The sequence below is a fragment of the Grampus griseus genome, assembly GCF_964374135.1.
Source record: "Grampus griseus genome assembly, chromosome: 16".
Lineage (NCBI taxonomy): Eukaryota > Metazoa > Chordata > Mammalia > Artiodactyla > Delphinidae > Grampus > Grampus griseus.
This window is the reverse complement of record NC_139010.1, coordinates 52197115-52215703: the sequence shown is the minus strand read 5'-3', so window position 1 is coordinate 52215703 and position 18589 is coordinate 52197115. Positions and strand designations below refer to the sequence as shown.

At 40.1% G+C, this 18589-nt stretch overlaps 1 protein-coding gene across 5 annotated transcripts in view; it reads left to right on the top strand.

Moving 5' to 3' along the window:
* The window catches only part of CPEB3 (cytoplasmic polyadenylation element binding protein 3), a 176758-nt gene that overhangs the window by 148490 nt on the left and 9679 nt on the right, over nucleotides 1-18589 (top strand). For all 5 annotated transcript variants that reach the window (XM_082673966.1, XM_082673967.1, XM_082673964.1 and 2 more), the window contains exon 9: nucleotides 6528-6709. In XM_082673966.1, coding sequence (XP_082530092.1) covers nucleotides 6528-6709 — 182 coding nt within the window. The remainder of the gene's footprint in view (nucleotides 1-6527; nucleotides 6710-18589) is intronic.

The following is an 18589-nucleotide window of genomic DNA, read 5'->3' as shown; positions in this document are numbered from 1 at the left end:
CTCAGTGATCAAGCTTTGGGACCCATCCACTTCCAATTTTGATCAGGCTTGAAAAACCCTCAGTCTTCCTCTCTAATTAGAGGCATCTGTGAGCTGTTCCTCCACTTTATGACTTCCTTCTGACAGTTTATCTGACCAGGTCCTGCAGAACAGATCAGTCTTGAGTTCCTAGAGCCTACCATTTGCCCATCATCTTTGGGTCTCCCATCTTCCTAACTATTGCTCTGATGATTCTTCCTGTCTTTTTCTCCCCTGCTAATATTCTGTGATGGATCCTGAAATTTCCTTCTCCACCTTCCCCCCTCCCAACTCCCCCCACCTCACTGTTGTGAGGATGGCTTTCTATGGAAATTCTAGGGAAAAAAATTTTTGAGGTAAATATTCAGTAAGGTATGACATACATCTAGAGAACATACATGATGAATTTTTCTAAGAGCATTTATTTCAGACATTCTGCAAACATCCTGGTAGTCCACATGTATTAGGAATCACATCCTGATTTATGATTAAGGAAATAGGAGTATTATAACCATAGCCTTTTTGTTCAGTGAAGTGGTAGCAGGCAGAAATCATCTGTATGTCAAGTTTGTCAGCACTAGAAGCTTTTTCTTTTTTTTTCTTTCTGTCTCTCTTTTTTTTTTTGACTGCACCATGCAGCATGTAGTATCTTAGTTCCCAGACCAGGGATGGAACTCGCACCCCCTGCGGTGGAAGCACAGAGTCTTAACCGCTGGACCTCCAGGGAAGTCCCCCTGCCAACACCTTTTTTTTTTTTTTTAACATCTTTATTGGAGTATAGTTGCTTTAGAATGTTGTGTTAGTTTCTGCCGTATAACAAAGTGAACCAGCTATATGTATACATCTATCCCCATATCCACTCCCTCTTGCGTCTTCCTCCCACCCTCCCTATCCCACCCCTCTAGGTCTCACAAAGCACAGAGCTGATCTCCCTGTGCTATGCAGCTGCTTCCCACTAGCTATCTGTTTTACATTTGGTAGTGTATATATGTCAATGCTACTCTCTCACTTCGTCCCAGCTTACCCTTCCCCCTTCCCTTGTCCTCAAGTGCATTCTCTACGTCTGCATCTTTATTCCTGTCCTGCCCCTAGGTTCATGAGAACCTTTTTTTTTTTTTTTTTAAGATTCCATTAGATGTGTTAGCATACGGTATTTGTTTTTCTCTTTCTGACTTATTTCACTCTGTATGACAGACCCTAGGTCCATCCACCTCATTACAAATAACTCAATTTCATTTCTTTTTGTGGCTGAGTAATATTCCATTGTATATATGTGCCACATCTTCTTTAGCCATTCATCTGTCAGTGAACACTTAGGTTGCTTCCATGTCCTGGCTATTGTAAATAGTGCTGCAATGAACATTGTGGACACCTTTTTTTTTTTTGTAGAATCTTTTTCTTTCACCAAGTCCCAAGTTCAGAATGAGTTGTCTCAGATAAACTCCAGAATTGGCATACTGACTTGATTAACTGCATTGCCCTTAGGCTTAAGGATTTTATAATGTCTGTGTTTGTTTGCTCCTCCTCCAAAAGAGCAAACTCTCACCCACAGCCGATGTCAAAGTTTGCCATATCAGTGGCAGTTTGAGCAACATTAGCATAAAGCCAAAGTAAGACTGGGATGAACTGGTGCTTATGGAGCAGAAACCAGGCCAAGTAAATGTTAAGCAAAGATTTATGAGTGGAGGGAAAAACAACTGCTGGACAAAACTAAACATTTGAGCACTGCTCTTTGCCCAGCAGTGTGCTCAGAGCTCTCATGTATGTTTAATCCTCATGATAACCCTGTGAGGTTATAAGTGGTAGACTTTTCATTGTAGAGATAAGGGAGCAGAGTTCAAAGGGGGTGTAGTCAAGACCACAACAAGTGAAAAAATCAAGGTTCAAACTCAGATCTCCAGACTTCAAGTTTGGGGCTCTTTGCACAGAAGGAAGCTGCTTTATCAAGCTGAGATCTGAGATCTGTTGTCTCAGTAACAGCAATAACAGTCAATCTGGTACCAGCTCGATTTAATCAAGTTAAAACTCTTATCCTTCTTACTTAGTTGGTTGTTCATATCATTTATTTGAAAATATTCTTAACTTCCCAACGTCTCATGCAGGGTGGAAGCTAATGAGCACATTTCCTCCACTAAAGATGTGTGAACTGCTCTCATGAACCAACTCAGCAATCGTAAACCCAAAAAGTCCACCTTCAAGTTGAATTTTCCTTTCTTTCAGAAGTCCAGACCCCTTGTAATCCTGAGGTGCCTTATGCCTCTTTCCTGTCTGCTTTGTTATTTCCAAAGAGGAGAAATGTAGCTTCTAGATTCACAATTTAGAATTGTGTGTAGTATTTCCCTCAGGAATCCTCATTCCTGCTCTACCCAGTTTGGCTCTCATAGTGTCTCAGACTTATACATTGCCTTAGGCTAGCTTTGAAATCTAATTAAATGACAGGAACAGGATCCTGGGGTGGGGCAGGATGGGGAGTCATCATGATTTTCTTTCTGATGAACTGAAGTCCCTTTCAGATCTCTGTGAAGAATTAGGAGCAAAACAAGGAACCACAGTTGGGGTTCAGATTCACCTTCAGGGCATAGTCACCACAACCCAGAGGAATTCATGGAAACGCTATACACTACCTACAACTGCAACATTCTTGTTTCCTTCTCCAGTCTGGGACATGGTGAAGCTCATCACAAGAGCCAGTGTGTGGGTTATACTCATAGAAGTGTACTGTTACCATGGAACAGTTGTTTATGAGATGACTTGAGTTGTCTTAAGAGCACAGAACATCTTATCCAAAGTACAGAATACCCTTGGATATAGCTATCAGAACTCCTAATTTCCCACCCCTGTGGTGACCAGACAGACGCCGTGAACACTGTCTGGATGGGAAGGAAAAAATAGAAGTGGTTTGGAGCTTCCTGACTTCCTCATGGACTCTATGCCTGCTGTCACCTCCATCTGTCTGAATTTCAGCCTCTACCTGTATGTCCTGCTCCGGTAGCCTCATCTTCCTCAGGTTAAATGTTAAGAACGTGCTCTGGGGAGCTACGCTGTCGTTGTCCTCTGCAGAGGATGGTTTAGAATGAGGATTCACTGTCACAGGTTTAGTAGGTGGTTTGACTACATTTTCCAGATAAGACACTTCCTTGATCAAGGACTCACATTTCTTTTTTTAATTTAATTTTATTTATTTATTTATTTTTGCGGTACGCGGGCCTCTCACTGTTGTGGCTTCTCCCGTTGCGGAGCACAGGCTCTGGACGCGCAGGCTCAGCGGCCATGGCTCACAGAACCAGCCGCTCCGCGGCATGTGGGATCTTCCCAGACCGGGGCACGAACCCGTGTCCCCTGCATCGGCAGGCAGACTCTCAACCACTCCGCCACCAGGGAAGCCCAAGGACTCACGTTTCTTGAGCAGGATTGAGATCATAAGGTATAGATAGACCCACGAAGGTTTTAGTTGATTTCTACCTGATCCTTACTGCTTTTTTTCTCTCTTCCTCCCAAGTAGTCAAAATGGTAGCCCTCTTCTTGGCTCAGCTCCCCCCTAATCAGAGGAAGGGAATTTATATGGGACTTTCCTACATTAACTGATAATACTCACTCTAAAGAACCCTTTAAAACCTAGCCTCTAAAAGTAGTGGTACATTATGACATCTGTAGGTGAATTTGTATCTTCCATATTAAAAATATTTTCGGATTGGGAATTTGTAGGATTTGAGGAGAGCTTGCTCTGTGTTTGTTAGTTACCTGTATAGTGGATGAATTGTTAGTATTTTTTTTTAATGCTGTTTTAACCAACTGGTTACTTTTCTCAATAATTAAAAACTCTGTTTAGTACTTAGGTGACATACCTATTGTGTTTGAGCCCAGCATGAGTTTAGCCTGCAAGAAGTATTCACTAAAGTGAAGACTTGCTGATTGAGTAAAGGACCAAACAGCAGTTGTTTGGTCATTATTTACTTTCCTTCAAGGGTCATCACAGTATTAGAACTTTTGTAGTTAAAATACAGATTAAGGTAGAGAGATGGGTAATCTTCATGTTCTTCCCCCCCAGAAAACTTTCTTCAGTCACCTTGGTTTCTTTCTTGTAGCTTCTCAACAAATTGCCCTTCACTTGAGTGAGACTTCATTGGCTCAAATGCCTGCAGAGTTTTGGGTGGCCAAGAAAATGACTGTATATAAGCTTTTAAGTGGAAATTATTTATTTATATAGTTTTCATAAAAACAGAAGTGAATGAGGGTTTCTTTTTCCTATCAAAAGTACGTAACTGCCAGCAGCAGCAGCCATGACCTAATCTTTGGCACGTGAAGATGATTTTCCAGCAGCCAGATCCACAAAGTGCTTGTGGAAGGTGCCATCTCTGGCATCTGAGGATCCCTAAGGTTCCTTTGGAGACCAAGATGCAGTAGAAGAACCTGTGGTTACGGTAACTCTTGTCTTCAGCTGGAGCTTCAGGCTCGCAGCTGGTATGTATACCTTCTTCGTGAATTAGATATTTTCTTGAATCCTTCCTAAGGGTGGAAGACAAGTGTATTCAGTCCCTTGACAACATTCTTTTCCTGGCCATTCACCAGGCTGAGGGAGTTTTCACTGTCTTATTCCATTCCAGAGGAAGCCAGGTCTTTGGAAAATTAGTGTTTAATTTCCAGGCCCTGAGGTTACATATTTTACTAAGCCCACTTGACTAATAAAGGAAATTCATTAATGACTGCAGTGAATTAATCCCACGTTCAGTTTCTTGTTCTCTGTAACTGGAATAATGTTAGCTATGTGAGGAAGTCCCCAAGCCATCAGAAGTTGTTGGGGTGAAGTATGAGGACCCACTGAACTCTGATATTTAGGGTACACACATGATTCTTATTGCATTGTTTGAATGAGTGTGATTCCTGGATCCTGCCCCAAGACTGCAGTCAGGGTTCACTTGGGCTCTAACCAGCAGTGTTCCCTTGGCTGATGTGACTCAGTAATTCTGATCATAATGGGATCATTGGGATAGCTTTCTGCTGTTCTGTCTTTAAAATCACTTATTCTCTGGCTTAATTATTGCTAGTTTATTTTCTCACCTTCTGAAAATTACCTGTTGGTTGGAAGTCATTCTTCCAGTTAGAAACAGGCACTTAGAAAACAATTACCAGTATTAGGCAGTCTGGTTTGGGGATAAATTTTGAAGAAGTTGAATAGAAAGACAGCCTTTCTGTCTGGCGATACAGCTTTCTTACTGCCTCAGCAGCTTCCTATTACAGGAACCAGTAGTACTTGGCTTTCCTTCTGTTTGTAGAAATCTTACACCGTTCAGCCCTTCAGCCCTTGTACCCGCTGCAGAGTTCTTCCCCTACCCCTCCAGGTTGTGCTGCTTTCCTTCTCCCCAGATACTGATTCCTGTGGAGCTCTACTGTCTGATGGTCTTTGCACACTGGCTGTGTCCGAGGTCATCATCTGTCTTCCCTGTCTGCTCCTTTCCAAATGCCATGTGTAGGTGTTTGAGGGAAGTGGATTCTTGGGTCGTTCGCCAGGGGTAGGACTAAGTCTTTTGGACTTAAACCGTGTGAGTGGCCTGAAAGGAATGGTCATACCTGGAGGAGGTGCCATCCAGTATCAAGTAAACAATTACCTTCAGGCAATTTGGATCCAGGTAAGTAACTGCTATGTGTCTCTCCATGGTACCTTTTGATGAGGACAATTTTAGAATATCAGACCTTTGGAATGGTCCAATTTCCAAGTGCCTTCTGTACAGGTGTTTTGCAAATATACCAATATAAAGGTATACTTAGAAGAAATATGGTGAGGTGTGCAGACCAGACCTCTGGATTTATAGCAGGGTGTAGGATGGGTATGTTTTTACTGCCTTTGTAGCAGCTTAGTGTTTCCTGGCACATTGTAAGTGCTCAATAAACCATTGCTGCTGTGATCATTTTTAGTACTATTATTTAAGAATTCAGTGTGAGAAGTTAGTATGGAGAGTTCTCAATTGGGATAGTATATACTCTTAAAATCTTTATTTTTTTTAATTGTAGAGATTTACTTTAAGCCTGTAAACATATTGCCTCTAGTTAAAATGAATTAAATTCTTTTTTTAATTAAATTCTTCCATAGCTTGAGCTTAATATAGTAGTGTGACTTTAGTAATTGCTTTCAGTCCTAGAGGTCAGTAAGTAGAGCTGTTTCTTATTAACTTGTTAGGGTACCTGAAATGCTTTGCCTACCCAGGGCCCACTCCAGTGGACTAAGCAGTTAGAAATTAGAACAGGAGGATTGCTGATAGATCACTTCTTTTATACTGTTGCTGAAATTCTGATTATGTAAACTCTTAAAATTTTTTTTTCATTTTGTTCTCAAATATCCTATGAGGAGCTCCCCTGCTTGAGTTGTAAGACTGGTGTAGACACTCTTCATGAGACTTAACATGGCTTTTCCGTTTCTTAATTACACTGCATGATCCTTACATAGTCCTTCCTTCTCCTGGGCAAGAGTACCTTCTAAACATTTATAACGAACAGTGTTTATTTTCTTGCAGTTGAACTGGCAATGATCATGGACCGTTTGTATGGCGGTGTCTGCTATGCTGGCATTGATACAGACCCAGAGCTGAAGTACCCCAAAGGTGCTGGCCGCGTGGCATTCTCCAATCAGCAGAGTTACATTGCAGCCATCAGCGCTCGCTTTGTGCAGCTCCAACACAATGACATTGACAAACGGGTAAGCAACTGCTCAGGGTATAATTGCTATGGGAAAGAAATGAAATTTATTCTGTGGGCCCCTGGGGAGAAAAGCACCTTGTGATCAAAGTGAGCAGCTCTGCCTTACATGACATTAGTCCATGAGTCCATCTAGGCTGCCTGAAAAAGAGAGTGCCCTTTGTATTTAAGGCGTTAATGAACTTTCTGCCTCACGCATCCCCAGGGTGATGTTACACTTACGAAAATAACACTGCAGAATTTAGCAAAGCAAACCAGTGCTGTTCAAAATATGATGCCAACAGCACGTTAACGAAGATTGAGAACTGGTAATCTGCTTGACCCATGTGGTACTCTTAAAACAAACAAACTTGAACTAACATTTAATGTTAATATTCAGGAGTATACATAAAATTTTGAAGTTCTGGTTTCTTTTAAAATTGCAAGAACATAGGGACTTCCCTGGCATTCCAGTGGTTAAGACTCCGTGCTTCCACTGCAGGGGGCACGGGTTCAATTCCTGGTTGGGGAACTAAGATCCTACATGCCACGCAGCATTGCCAAAAAAAAGTGCAAGAGCATACGTGGTAGCAGTCATTGGAGCCAAATAGCTGCTGTCCCCTCCAGTCCCCTCTCCAACTCCCATAGTTCTCCTGCTCATACCAAATATGCATATCCATTACCTGCCTCTTTGCTCATTGGTGTTACCTACCTGACCAGTAGAGGCACTCAGATTTGCTAACTCTCATCTAAACAGGGGGCAGTAGAGCTCTAGGGCATTGGTGTGTTCAGTTGGGTTTGGAGACAGACACAGGTTTAAATCCCTTAAATTCCAGCTCTGCTGCTGTTTGGAAGCTTGGGGGGAATAGAAGGTGTTAGTAGCTAATCTGGGACCTGTATTGATAGATTAAAAGATCAAGTGGGAGAACATCAAGTCTAAACACCTCCCTATGCAATTGTACAGTGGTTGTTAATGCTTCCAGCAAAGGCTGTTCTTGGGGCATACACTGGACTAGAATAAGTAAAGTAGTAAATATGTTGTGTTACAAAGTTTCACCTATACTCTCTATGGTTGACTGACTAATTTTGCGTAGTAGACCTAAGTTTCTTAGGAGGTGAAAGTTTCAATTGGTGATGAATTTTTTTTATAGTCAACAAGATTACATTTTCTTTAAGACATAGATCAAATTACAAAAGCCAGTGCTTAAAATAAATAGTCTATTTGCTGCATCTACTGGGATCCTTAAAAGTAAGTAGTGGTGGTTTGTTTTTTAATTAAAATGAATGAAGTTTTACAGAATTTTGAAACACTCTGAATCAGTGGAAACTCAGGGGTGATAAACATTCAGCTCCATTCCTAGTTTTCAAGTGCCCACAGCACCCCTTCTGTATCAGTAATTCCCCTACAGACTGTAAGCTCCACAGAGCTTACCCATTGCTTGATGTACAGACACAGTAGATGCTTGATAAACCTTTGTTGAATTGACAAATGGTGTTATGTGGAGTGTTCTCTTAACTACTGCTGCTGGTGGACTTGCTAGTGCCTATACATTTGTGAGTCTGAAGCCCCAGATTCCATTACATTTAGACCGCTCTTGCCCCCATCACTGGTGATCCCAGGAAATAAACTTAACCTGAAGAGCGCTTATGTTCTCATCTCTATCAAAGTAGCTTTCTTTGTTCCCCTCTGAAGCCAGAACTAATGAGACTTCTCAGGAGGTAGGTCCTAGAGATGATAAAAGAAGGTTCCACTTGCTCCTGCTTATACCTTTCCTTTGCTCTCACCCTGACAACCTCCTGGCCTATTCCTTAGTTAGAAGGAAACACACTTATCCCAGGGATTACAGTAATCTTTGAACCCCTTTAAGCATCATAGAAAATTCAGGCACTATTTGTTTTATTGCCTACCTCTACTCTCACCCCTGCTATGCTCATGCCCTCAGCATTGATTCCCATACGACTTTGACGTAGGTAAAAAAGAAAGAAGTGGGTTTTCTTTTGTTAGCGTAATCATAGGCCATGCTATAGAAATGTATTTGGCACATCAAACTTCTCAAGACTCAGGAAAGCCATTGACTGTTTTCTGCTCATTGTATTTGGGTTAACCATACCCTCCATATCTTAGAGTAGTTCTTGATAAACATTTAGGGTAACAGTCAGTTGTAATGGAAGGAGTATGGAGTTTGAAGCTAGAACAGATTCCACTACAGTTAAACCTTTGCTGCACCAGTCACTGGTGACTCAAGCAAGTTACTCAGTGCCGGGAGCCTTGGGTCCTCATCTGCAACTCCCTCCTGGGGGTCGTGTGAAGATTAAATGAGATTTGAAGATTGAACAGCCAGAGTCATATGGCAGTTAATAGATGCTTAACTGGCACTTGCTGGTTAACAGTATTCATCTTGCTGGAAGTATACTTACACTGTTGTTAATATTACGTAGCTTGAACTTTATCAGTTGCTCTGCTGAAGATGCAGTGAAAAGATACACTGGTTAGTGAAAAGGGCACTGGCTAGAGTCAGATGACCAGGTTTAGATCTGGTCCTGTTCCTGGTGGGCTGTGTGATTTTGAGGTCACTTTTACATTCTGAGTTTCAGTGTATAATGAGGGCAGTAGTGATAGCTTTGTGTATCCGACTAGATTGTTGAGAAGCCCAGAAGAGATACTGGGCAAGAAAGTAATATATACAGTGTAGACACATGTAGAGTGGGACTCACTGGACACATGTAGAGTGGGACTGTTGTGGGCAAAAGAATGCCATCTCCATCCACATGGTGTCAAAAGGGACCTATCAGTTTCTTCAGTGCCCTAGGATGAGAGTCATGTAAGTGGGAGAACTGGAAATCATTGAAAGTGATGGATTCCTTTCTCTCCCTGTCTCCCAGCTCCATCTTCATGCTCTTTGTTTGCCCTGACCAAGGTGCAGACCATTTTCTTTATTATAAGAGAAGGAAGTCAGCTTCCATCTTGAGTGGGGCTCCTTTTTCACCAGTCTTCTGTGAATATTACACTCCTCTCTCCCAAACTGTTACTCTATCCTCTTGTTTTCTTCTTGCTTTGAACATGGCCAGCAATACCTTATTTTGTTGTCTCTGGCATTCTGAGCCTCTGTTAACTGCACCGTTTGCTGTAGATGCTTTTTTAGGTTGATTCTACTTTTATATTTATGTGTCTTTCTTCTAAAGCTTAAGTTTGAGCTTTCCAGAGAGCTCCCATTATATGTAAGCATATTAGTATTTCCTTAGGTAATGCCCTTTTTCTTTCTCAGGGGCTCTGTTCTTGATTGACCATGGAGAATTTCTGTCGTCGGGCACACCCTTCTTTCCTGAATAACCCTTCCAGGTTTTTAGCAATAATCTCATAGCTAAGGTTTTGAAGCTTTGAAAGTCAGTGGCAGGTGTCTACCTGTGCCCACAATCCCTTTTCCTTGCTATTGCAAATTCCAAGATGCTATAGTCTTTTTCTCCTTCATTCTAATGTTAGCCTAAAGTTGCTTTTAAACCGAGGCCTTGACTATTTTGAATAGCTTCAGCCTTTATTATCCTCCTGGTCAAAGGAATCTCTTTTGCTTTCTGTATCATTATAAATGCAGATTCAGTGGAATCAGCAGATTTAAAAAACAAAAACAAGTATAGATGGCATTTTACAGGCCACTTGCTTCGTGTTTGCAGCCCTTTCCTCTTTCACTGTTTGCCCCATACGGAGAGTGGGAGAGGGCCTCCTGCAGAGCAGCAATGTCTGGAATCATGGAAGTTCTAGCACTGTTTAAGGTGTATGTTCTCAGGCTGCACCTTTCCTAGGTAAACTGTGGGAGGTAAATGAAGAAGGATCTGATTGGTATATTTCATTAACCTCTTTTATATCCAACCACCGTTTTTGAAAAAAGACATCTCTTTTGAGAGTTTATATGTTTATGTATCGTCGTCGTTGTTGTTGTTGCTGCTCTTTGGCTAAGCTTTTAGTTGGAGTGATTTATGGGGAAAATACAACCTTTATAGATTTGATTTCTTCTCATCATCGTAGAGACTTCTGGCTTGCTGTGAATATAAAATATGCCAATATGCAACAGTTACAGAAACAGCTGCACGTATGGCTTTGGCACTTTTATCTCTGCTGTCATCTCACTCATCCGTGTCATCATCTTTAAAGAAGAGGTGATTTAAAAAATTTTTGTTTTGGTAACAACTTTATTGAGGTATAATTCATATACCCTACAAATCAACAATTTAAAGTATTCAATTCAGTTTTTAATATATTTACATAGTTGTACAATCATCACCACAGTCAATTTTAGAACACAGGGAAAAGTATTTGAATGTGCATCCTTCAAGTCTGCAATCAAAGGATCAGTTGAATAATGACCCCAGTGAGGACACAGGGAGTTGGGGGATAGTGCATTTATCCTGTATGATTTTACTCAGCTCATTAGAGGGAGGGGATCCTACTTATTAACTTGTGCTCTTTGAAGTCACAGGAACAAGGCAGCCCAGGCTGTTGGGGCAAATTTCTGCCCCCTGCTATGGCAGTAATTAGGCTTCCCCGAGAATATGTGACTTGTTGGAGTGGGCTGATAAATCTACGCATCAACACGCTTTTCGCCATAGTATGCGTAGCAATGGGAGGACTAGCAGAGGTGGAAGAGGCTTCTAATGGTAGTTCCTTACGCAGCTGCCATGATCTTGACTCTGCCACCTGTGCCCAGAGGTCTGAATGGGAGTGCTTGGCACTTGGCTGACACTCAGTAAGTGTGTAGAATAAACTAGGATGGTGTATGGGAGAGCAAGGACTAGAAGCAACTCCAATTTCAACTTTTGCCCAACTCCAATTCATTCTTTACATTAAAAAACTAAAGCGATCTTTTAAAATCATGATTTGAATCACATCTTTCCCTCCTTTAAACCTTTTGATTATGTTCTACTGCTCTTTGGTTAAAGGTCAAAGTCCTTAATTAACACTGCCTACATGACCCTTCGTGTACTACATACTACCTCTGCCTCAGCTCCCATTTCCTCATCTTGAGCCAATCACAACTGGCCTTTTTCTCTGTTTTACAGGGTGATTATGGATACTGTTTCCTCTGCCTGCCTAAAGCTCACTTTTCCTTCAGGTCTCATCTTAATTGTGAAAATTTTAGGAATCCTTTCTTCAGTGGATCTTACATCTTCCCCATAGATCATTGTCATAATACCATCTATTATTCCTTTGTGGCATTAAATACCTCTGTAATGAAGCAATGCTTTAATGTCCACCTATGCTTCTAGACTGCAGTCGATGAGGGCAGTCAATGACTGTGTGTCTCTCGTGTTAGCTACTGTATACTCACTAATTGACACACAGTGGACACACATTATTTAATTATATTTGAATGAATGAATGAGTTGTTGAATGAATGCTGATTGAGAGCTTCCAGATGGGAAGCCTTTTGGCATGTCCAACTGTCCACCAGAGGGCACTCTGCACAGCTTTCTTTTTTTAGTTAAGCACGCACTTGAGTAACAAAGAAGTTTAGGTTTTGCTGTTTAGCATATCAAAAAGTATTCTTTGACACTTATAGTACATTAAAGCTAGACTTTAACTTGGGTATGACCTCATCCAACCCCCTTTATTTGCAACAGAGAAGAATCTAGGAGAGGCTTGGAGACTCTCAAGACACCTGTAATTGACATGAGAGCTGCCTCTGCTTATGGAACTCCCTTCCCGAACACTGCTGCTCATCCAGGGTCTAATGTTTCTTTAAACCCACTTTTTCTATGAAGTCATTTTTCCACGGACCTGGGTAGGAACCCCTGAGTTGTATTATAGGTCCTTTAGTTAGTTTTATACATGTTTCCATATTTCATGTAACTTTTCAGGTGAACATATACTGCACAGAGCAGGGCACATCTGGAGTTTGATATCAGAATTTGTCAGTATGTCTATAGGTCATTTTGAATATTAACAAAATGAATTTGAAATTTTGTTTTGCAGTTGTTTCGCATTTGATTTTAATTTTTATGTCTTCATGTAAACCCCTTTTTAAGTCAGTGTGAGCCAATGCAAGTCCACTGGATTATAACGTTCAGTGAAACTGGCATTTTTGCTGTCATAAGGACCCTTGTTATTGAACATTATTATAAATGAGACAAATACAATTCATGCCTCAGTTTTTACTTCAAAAGAAAAGTTATTAACATCTTGAAATAAATCCTTTAAGGCTTACATTTATGCATATTTTATGGCTAATGTTCAACAGTTACTGGCCAACTGGTTATTCATCCCTATGATGACAATATCGAAGTTGTATGATACCCAGCACAGGGTTCTCAGCATTTCTTCTGCCTTGGCATACACTCTCATGGGTAACAGAGGCTCCCTAGAACACTAATGCGGGGGGGGGGTGTTTATGTATCTAAGGGTCCCACACCCACTCCTGCCATCATCACCCACAGAACCATGGCTGTAGTAAAAAAAAAAAAAAAAAAAGTGTCCTGGCTTAGGAACTGAGAGATCTGAGTTTATACTCCTAGCTCTTATCCCAGCCATGATGTGACCTTGGGCAAGTTACTTAACCTTTTGAGGCTTGATTTTATTGTCCCAGAGTAATAAGAACACTAGCCTAACAATCTTAAGGTTTATTACACAGATAAACAATGAAGGTGAAGAAGTGCTCTGGAAAGTTATTAGGCTGTACAGATGTTGATTTGTATCATTGCTGAACTTGGCCTATTTAAACTGTGCTGTTGGTTCCTAACCATATGTCCAAGACTAATAGTTGATTCGCTCTCTTTTTTTTTTTTGTCTTTTAAAGTGCCTACTCAGTTTCACTCAGAATCTTTAATATAAGGATAATGAAATAGTTGAAGTTGACACTAAAAAAAATAAAAAGAAAAAAGAAAATTTAACATAAGTGCCCATCTGTCAACATGCAAGTTGGATGTTAGTCAAGACATGTATGTAGAGACTCAAGTGTCCTTTAAAGGTGTAAACACCTGGATGCATTTCTATTTAAAGGATTGAAGGTGTTTCTCTCTTTAGTCTAGAAAGAGGTGTTTTTACCATTACCTTCTCTGATAATGAAACGATTTTGAACCTGAAATTGAGTAAAAGGTTAGGATTAAATTTTACTTATATTCTTTTGAACAGTGTTTCTGTGAAAAACTGGAACAGTTTAAAGTATTTAAGTACAATAAGGGCAAAAGAGGGCACCTGTACTCATTCTGTCTGTTTTAATGGTATTTTTAGAAGTGATGCCAAGTGAACACTTAAGGTATGAAAGCTCTGCTAAATCCAGTTTTCTTTATAACTCGTCTAGGTCACTTACATATGAAAGATTTTTGTAGTGTGAAAAATGAGATCATTAGAAAATGGGTAATCTTTTTAAAACATGGCCATTTTTCTGCTCTTCTGTCTACTCTCCATGGTCCTGAGAAAATTTGTAAGGGTAGAATCAGTTGAGTCTCCCTTAATCTAAAAAAAGCCATATGATTTGATTTATGTGAACTATTTCTTTATAAAAGTCTCAGGGATCCCTCCCACAGCTATTGTTTAGCACAGATATTGTTCTAGTAGAAAGGATATTAGACTAGAATCAGCCAATCTTGGGTTTAGTCTTAACTATACCTACTAATTGTGTAGCTTGAAGGAAGGACGTGTGTATGTGTGTTAAAGTGGTTTTGAAAACTATAAAATACTCTGTCAATACACAGTGACACTGACAACACATTAATTTACATGAAATCATAAATGACTAATATTTGAGCTCTTCTGGAAGATGTTTATTAGACAGTCTAATTGGAATTTCACATTATAAAAGGAGTTAAATATTTCAGGCAAGATAGGGATAATGTTGGTTGGTTATTTGGGTTTGTGAAACAGGAGGAGGAACTCTCAGTAGGCAGGTCTGCCCTGCCCAGGAATCTGTCCCTAAAATTAGTTCCCCAAATCATCATTTCCTACATTGTTCTCCATGAAACATGAATCCCTTGGGATTTTAATATTTATTTTATAAAAGAAAATCTTTTTCTGAGTCAAATGAGTTTAGAAATGCTTTCTTGAAGAAAGTTAAATAGGCTAGTTTATTCTAGGACTTCTTAGAAGCTTTTATATACTAATCTCATTGTGAACATCCAAGAAGGAAACAATATGCAATTTTTCACAAATTTTTTGGTCATGGAACTCTTTTAAAATGTACCATCTCTTGGGAATAGTGTTCCAGGGAACCCAGTTGAGTAATTAGTGTTTTCAGCTTCTTTTCTTCTTTAATGCTCAAAATCAAAAGTTTAGTAAGCAGTTGATTGTTTTTCCCTTCCTCGGTCCTTTTTCCAAGTTTGTCCCGCCCACCATATAGTCTCTCTCTTTTTTTTGTTGTTTTCTTATTGTGTTGAAAAAAACACATGAGATCTACCCTCTTAACAAATTAAGTGTACAGTACAGTATTGTTAACCGTAAGTCCAATGTTATACTGCAGGTCGCTAGAACTTTTTCATCTTGCGTAATCAAAACTTTATACCCTTTGAACAGCAACTGCCCACTTCCGCCTGCCCCCAACCCCTGGCAATCACCATTCTACTTTCTGCTTTCTATGAGTTTGACTACTTTAGATTCCTCATATGGAATCATGTGGTGATTGTCCTCTTGTGAATGGCTTATTTCATTTAGCATAATGTCCTTAAAGTTCATCCATGTTGTCACATGTGACAGGATTTCCGTCCTTATTACTTCTGGATAATATACTGTTTTATGTATATACTACATTTTCTTTGTCCATTCATCTGTCAGTGGGCATTTAAGTTGCTCCCACACCTTGGTTATTGTGAATAGTGCTGCAGTGAGCATAATAGTGCAAATATCTCTTCAAGATCCTGCTTTCAGTTCTTTTGACTACCCAGAAATGGAATTATTGGACATGAGTCTTCTGTCTACAAAGGGTTGGGGTGGGGTAGCTGCATATTCAGAATGCTGGGAAGGGCACTGAAAGTGTGGTTGCTATTCTCTTTAGTATTTGTAGTCCTTCATGTCTTGATTTCTTGAGATTATCTATTGTATCTTTCTAACATCAGTCTCTATATAAGAAGGGAAAATAGTTTTGAAATCAATATACCATTGGGAAATAATGTTCTCTTGACTCTATTTTAGCTTAGTGTAGAAGACCTGAGAGTCTGACTTTGTTAGCTAATTTGGAGCTTTCTGATACTTTTATTTAAGGAACATTGTGATAGTTAAGCCATAGCACATCGTATTTGCTTTGAATAGCACTTTTTAGAATAACCCATTTTTTATTTAGTGAGATGTTATCCACTGCACCTTTCTTTGCAAGCACTTCAAGTACTTCACACATTTAATCTTTTTTTCTCTCTTCACTAAAACATGCTGGGCCCGAATTTTAGCTGAAGATTATCAAAGGCTTTATATTTTTAGCCTACATGAAGATTAATATGAACTAGTAACCATACTAACAGAAGTGCTGATAATACTACTCTTTGTCCCTGGCCACAGCTAGAATATATGAGATGACTCAATAGCAAAAGAAGTGAGGGTTCTGATGACCTGTTCCCAGACTATTTCTGCTCCTAGCCTTAGTCTGGGACTCCGACAACCCAGCCTTTAACTTGCTGCTGTTACTGGCCCTGGCCTTGAGCTGGCTTGAAAGTTTCCCAGCTGTAGCTATAGCTATGTTTGGTTTGACCCTTCGAGAGGAAGCAACACCCAGAAGTGAGTTCAGATATTTTCTGAATACCACATGGGCTTATTTTGAAGCCCTGGGAGTCTCAGAGTCTTTGACTAGAAATAGCTTTTAAAATAGAGTTTGGGTCATCTTAAGAAAGAGAGAAAAATATTTCTCTTCTCTGAATGGCATGGGACCTTTTTGTCTTGTCTCTCCTTCCTGGTCTTGACCCCTCATCTCTTCCGTCCTTTGCTCTCTTTTTATGTCTTCTCCTGTGGAATTGTGATAATTTTTAATATGAAAACTCTTTAGAGTGATTAAGTGTTCTTCTTTCCTTCTCATATTTGAGTTTAGATGCTGGTTATGAGATTATTAATGGGAAAAAGACAACCACAGTTTTTTAAAGTAGTTATCTCAGTAGGATATTCAAGTTCTTTGACCCCAGAAGGCAGGGGTATCAGTCAGTTAGCAATTTCTTGGTGAGTGCTTATTTTTACTTGGAAGAGCTGGTCCAAACCTCTAATATAGTAGAGGAAGCTGTGGCCTGCAAGGTTATGATGTAGCCAGTTAAATGGATAGAGCCAGAGGGCTCTGCACGTCTGCATCCTGGGGGGTTGGGGAGTGATGATGCCATGGCAGTCATGCATTTTATAGGTTTTAAATGACTTTCTTACCCATTGTTCTCTATATGATATACTCTTCTACTACTAGAAATTGATTTGGGGCTGATTTATACCCTCACCTCCAGCCCCACTCCCAAGCAGCATGGAAGGAAACGAGATTAGAGAGTGAATGTATGGAGTATGCAGGATTCTGTCAGCTGGACCTTCTTCGTTTCATGAAAAAGTAATCTTAAGACCAAACAGAGCACTCACAGATCTCTCTCTGTTCTATAGACATATAGCAAAGGTGTCAACATTAGCACACATAAGTACGTTTCCTTGTGGGAAAGGCATAAGGGTGATTTTAAAACCTTTCTTCCCCTAGCACTTGAAAATATGAAAAATGGTCAATCCCATCCTTTGAAAGGTAAAAAGAAAATAAAATTCAACCATTTTCGCTGTGTTTATCTTAATCTACCCCAGATTTCTTCTAAAATTAATAACTGCGAATTTGCTATAACTGGAAGGTTGTGGATAACTTTGTTGCTAAGGAAAAGCTATTTTCACGTTGCTGCTTTAATTTCCTAGGCATCTGTCATCTACTTTCTAAACAGCAGGATTCCAGCTCATAGTTGAAAAACTAAAAATTTATGTTTAAACATTCTTTGTATTGCCTGCCGGTGGAGGACTTGCTTTAGCAACTGTAAAGACACCGTGTTTAGTGGGAATGGTAATGAGGTTACTGTGGATTTTAGGCCTGGATAGATGTACTCTGTGACACATGCCAAGAAGATTAGGAATACGTTATGTTTAAAGCTTTGAGTACACCAAACAGATTGGTCTTTCCAGGAAGCATGTTGCTCCAGATGATAAGAAATGGCCTACCTGACTTCTGGGCAGGCCTTTCCAGACAGTTATCCTTGTTAAATTATACCTCTTCACTTGGCCTCTTTCTCCAGTTTGTCCACTCTGGCTCCATTATCTGAAATCATTGCTGCTACTCATCTTCCAGCCACCAGTAAACATGCCTTGGGACGGCTGGGTATCTGACAGACTTAATTTGTTTTTTTTCCTGTCACCAAAGGGCAGACTGCAGCAGGGGCCAGCTGTTCTTAATAATGACCTTTAGCACATAATTCAAGCTGAGCCTGACCTTGGCTAATGCCTCCTTTCTCATGTCTACAACCTTTCGGGTCCAAGGAGAGAGAACTCTGGACCTGTGAATAGTTTATGGTCTCCCTAGGTATCACCTCTGTGCCACCAAGAGCTGTTAGTCATTGCTTTATTTACTTTAGGAGGTCATTATGTTGACCAATATCAAAATGACTGCCAAGCAAAATATTTTCCCTAGCTTGTTAGAAACACAACAATGTCAACATTGAGATTAGTTTATTAAAGTATTGTTTTTTCTTCGCCTATATCATTCTACCTATATTATTCCCTTTTCCCTCTTTTTATAGCCACTTATCCAGCATTCCCCATCAGTCTTCCTTATCTTTAATAGTTATCCCTCATCAATAAGTTACACATGTTCTCAGCATCCTTGGGTATGATCACCTCCATACATTCACCTATGGTCACCATTAGGTGTGTAGTATGAATTCAAGCGTTTCTCTCTGTAGGAAGTTCTCATCTCCTGGTCCTGTAAATCTCTTTGAA